Here is a 4,065-nt window from a genome sequence, read left to right as displayed (position 1 = left end):
AGACTGATATCTCCATCTCCACAGGACTTAGCATGGATCTGCTTAAGTCTATAAGTTTCTTCTTGTCTGCCGACGCACCTTGCCCAGAGGTTGTTGGGACCGCAAAAATACAACTCTCCTATAAGGAGCAGAAATGATGCAAGTTCTGTTAGTCTGATTGTTCCTTAGCCTGTTTTCAACTGCTAGATTATATCTACTTTCCACCTCTCAGTATCTTGCTTTGTATGTTCTTTGGCAAACACTATTGGTGTTGTTCTTTTCTCGATGATGATGGCTATACTATCATCTGGTACATTCACCTTTGCCCACAATGTAGCCAAGGCATTGGGGAAACGATTGTGTGTTTGAGGGGTATGCTAGATTTGGGCATCATCAAACTGAGTGAGCAACCTTTGAACTACGGTGCGATATGGGGCCAACAGGGGCTCCTTTCAGGCGAAATCACCTATTGTTTGCTTGACAACTAGCTTGGAGTCGCCCCAAATTTTCAACTTGCGGAGGCTCTTCTTTTGGGCAGCAATTAAACCCAGTATTAACGATTCATATTCAGCCTCGTTGTTTGAACATTCAAAGTCAAGCTTATATGATAGATGAAACTTCTCTCCTTCTTGACTGGTTAGTGTTATGCCATCTCCACCCTTCCTAGCTCCGGAAGCTCCATCAAATTTTAAGTCCCAATAAGTCTCAACTATAGATGCTGAGACATGGACCTCACGTGGTAGAGGTACCTCTGCAGGTTCATGTTCACCAGATGGGAATTGGGCCAATAAGTCTGCAAGTGCTTGGCTCTTAATAGCCTTGGGAATAACACAACTTATGTCATATTCTGCTAAAGCCAAAAGCCATCTTGCCATTTTTTCAGTCAGAGAGGGCTTGCTCAACAAGTAACAGAATAGATCACTCCAGGTCACAACCTGGATCGGGTGTGTAAAAAAATAGTGGCACAACTTCTGAGCTATGAAGATTAAGGCTAAACATTGCCTCTCAATTGGGGTATATTGCGACTTGGCACCATTGACTTTGCAACTGATGTAATAGACTGGCTTCTCAATGCCATCCATGTCTTGGACAAGTAGAGCTCCAATAAACTGAGGTGTAGAGGTTAGGTACAGTAGCAGAGGCTTTTTGAGTTATGAGGCAATCATTGTAAGTGGAGGGATAAGGGTTTTCTTCACTATATCAAATGCCTGTTGGTGCTCTTGCAACCATTCAAACTTGTGATTCCCTTTCAGTAGTGTCCTAAAGGAAAAGGTTATCTCCGCAAGGGCTGGAATGAACCTCATGAGGAATGACACTTTGCCTAGGAATTTCTTCAAGGCTTTTTGGCAGTGTGGTTGTGGCATCTCCATGATTGACTTGATCTTGTCCCCATCTATTTGAATTCCCCACTGGTATACAAGAAAGCCAAGGAACTTGCTAGCGGTAACTCCGAAGGCACACTTGAGAGAGTTCATCTTTAGGCAGAATTTGCGGCAATGCTTAAAAACTTTTTCCAAATCGCAGAGGTGTCGGTTTGCCTTAGTAGACTTGACCACCAGATCATCCACATATACTTCCACTTCATGATATAACATGTCATGGAACACAACAGTCATAGCCCGTTGGTAAGTTGCCCCCGCATTTTTCAAACCGAAGGGCATCACCGTATAGAAAAAATTTCCTAATGGCGTTCTGAAAGTCATTTTTTCTACATCTTCTAATGCCATTTTGATCTGGTTATAACCACTGAACCCATCCATGAAGGAAAACATCTGATGGCCCGCAGTAGAATCGACAAGTGTGTCAACATGGGGCAATGGAAACTCATCTTTCAGGCAGGCCTTATTCATGTCGCGAAAGTCTACGCAGACCCTGATCAGGCCATTCTACTTCTTCACAGGCACAATATTTGCTAGCTTGGTTGGGTACTGTATAGGCTTAATGAACTTGGCCCTCTGTAACTTTTCTACCTTCGCCTTAATCTTTGCTTCAAGATCAGGGTGATACTTTCGAGCATGCTGCTTGATTGGCTTAGAGTTGGGGAAAATGTCCAGATGATGAGTGACAAGGGATGGGTCAAGACCAGGCATCTCGTCGTATGTCCAAACAAAGACGTCACTGTACCACTTCAGTAGTGTTATCAATTCTGCCTTAGCGGTTGAAGCCATTGTATTGCTGATAAACACACGCTTGCTTTGCCTAGGTAAGTCGCTAAGGTTGACCTCAGCAAGTATCTCCTACTGTGGTTCGGGTCTATCTTGCATGCATTTAAGGACGGGCTCAAGCGTCTCCACCAACCCTTCTTCGAACTCATCACCGTCACGTTTATTCGTCTCTAGGCCATCCTCCCAAGGTATGAAGTCTGGCCCCCAAAGACCGTCATAGGTAGTAAACTGTCTTGCCGTCCTCGCGCACCTTAACAATCTTTGGCAGAGGACTTGTGGACATGCTACTCCTCTTCTGCCCACTACTTTCGGGACCAACCTCTACATCCCAAATGTTTTTCCACTTCTGCAATTTTACCCCTGCAACTTTACTAGTCCTTGGAGTTTCATTCATTGACAACTCAGTAAAGAAAACTATATCCGAATAGTGTCCCTCCTCCACTCCGAATGGCTTTTCAGATGCATTTATGGTTACTGAGCGCTTTCCCAACTTTGCCTTCACGCATTGGTGATAACTTTACGAGATAGCCCCATATCGGTGCATCCAAGCTCTGCCGAGTATCATATGGTAATTTGTGTCTGCTTCAATCACATGGAACTTAGTTGGGGAACGGATCTCACCAACTGCTTAGTCCATGACAACATGGCCGTTAGTAAATTTTTTCTCACCACCAAAACCCATCACGGTGATGGGTTAGCGAACCGTCTTGGACTCTGAAATACCAGCCATTGCAAAGGTGTCAGTAGTGATGATGTTTATGGACCACCATCGAGGAAAGCACGCTTGAACTCTACATCATTGATATAAGTTGTGACAAAAAGAGGACGATTATGAGGAAACGGGTATGCTCTGTCTGTTTCTGAGAAAGTAATAGCCCCATAATTTTCCTAGATATGCCGAGGCATATACTCCTTCGCCTCAACAACTTCGGCATGGTGCACTTTGAAAATGTAAATGAAGGTCGTTGTTGCATCCAACCTAGCAGCTTGGCTCAGCCCCAGCTGTTCAAAGAAGGTGCGAAACTTAACAGAGTTTTGTAAGGCCTGAGCATGAGTATCCTCTGTGAATTTTGCCTCTATAGGTACTGTCTCTGGGAGCTAGCCGCTAGCGATTTATTCTAACTCATCATTGTAGGACACCATGTGCACTTGATCGCACATGGGCCCAAGGTACCCAATCATATGTACATTCTTCCCCTTCTCTTTGTGGTTAGGATGAGAGTCCTTTATTGTGTCATAATTACCAGCATCTTTGAACTTCAACTCATTTGTGTCTACTTTCTTCTTGAAGATACTTTTCAAAGTCCAACAATCTCCAGTAGGGTGTCTGGTGGTTCTGTGATAGATACAATAATATGGGTTGTCTTTGTCCTTTTTGGTTGAAGGAACATCAAGCGGAGGCAAAGTAAGTTCACCATTGACTACCCATTCTTTAACCAAGGCCTTAATATTCTCAAGGCTACAAGAATATGGATTCCTGTCCTCATAACTCTTCCACTTTCGAGAGGATGACACCTCCCCTTGCGAGCGGCTCCCTCTTGCAGAGGTTACCTTAGCAACTTTACTACTGCGAGAGTAGCGGTAATTGTCATGAGATCTATGCAGAGGACCAGTGGTACTGAGGTTCCTAGCTGCCTCAACCAAGGCTGAAAAGGTAGGCAGATTATGGTTCACCAACAAAAATTTTGTAGTCGCGTATGGCACCCTCCTCACATATGCTGACTAAATAGGACTCATCCACTGGTTCATGACAGTCAATAGCCTTATCTTTGAACCGCTTGACATAGTCCACTATATCTTTGCCTTCTTTTTGGACTTGTCGCCCAAGTATGAGGGTTGTAACTTTCTCTTGGACTTGGAAGAACTTCGTGTGAAACTTGTTCACCATCTCCTCCCAACTCTTGATGGAGTTGGGAGCCGA

At 44.2% G+C, this 4,065-nt stretch overlaps 1 protein-coding gene across 1 annotated transcript; it reads right to left on the bottom strand.

Moving 5' to 3' along the window:
- Positions 1-431: 431 nt before the first annotated feature.
- On the bottom strand, positions 432-1,061 carry LOC145803807 (uncharacterized). Its single transcript, XM_082897164.1, has one exon. The coding sequence runs from the start codon at positions 1,059-1,061 to the stop codon at positions 432-434; it is 630 nt and encodes a 209-aa protein (XP_082753290.1).
- Positions 1,062-4,065: the final 3,004 nt, after the last annotated feature.

Source organism: Camellia sinensis, chromosome 12 (assembly GCF_055761805.1).
Source record: "Camellia sinensis isolate YWXY chromosome 12, ASM5576180v1, whole genome shotgun sequence".
Classification (NCBI taxonomy): domain Eukaryota; kingdom Viridiplantae; phylum Streptophyta; class Magnoliopsida; order Ericales; family Theaceae; genus Camellia; species Camellia sinensis.
Note: the sequence above shows the minus strand (reverse complement) of the source record. Positions and strands in the feature narration are given on the sequence as shown.

Coding starts and splice junctions, on each gene's coding strand:
- LOC145803807 (XM_082897164.1), bottom strand. CDS start 1,061: ATGGATGGCATTGAGAAGCCAGTCTATTACATCAGTTGCAAAGTCAAT.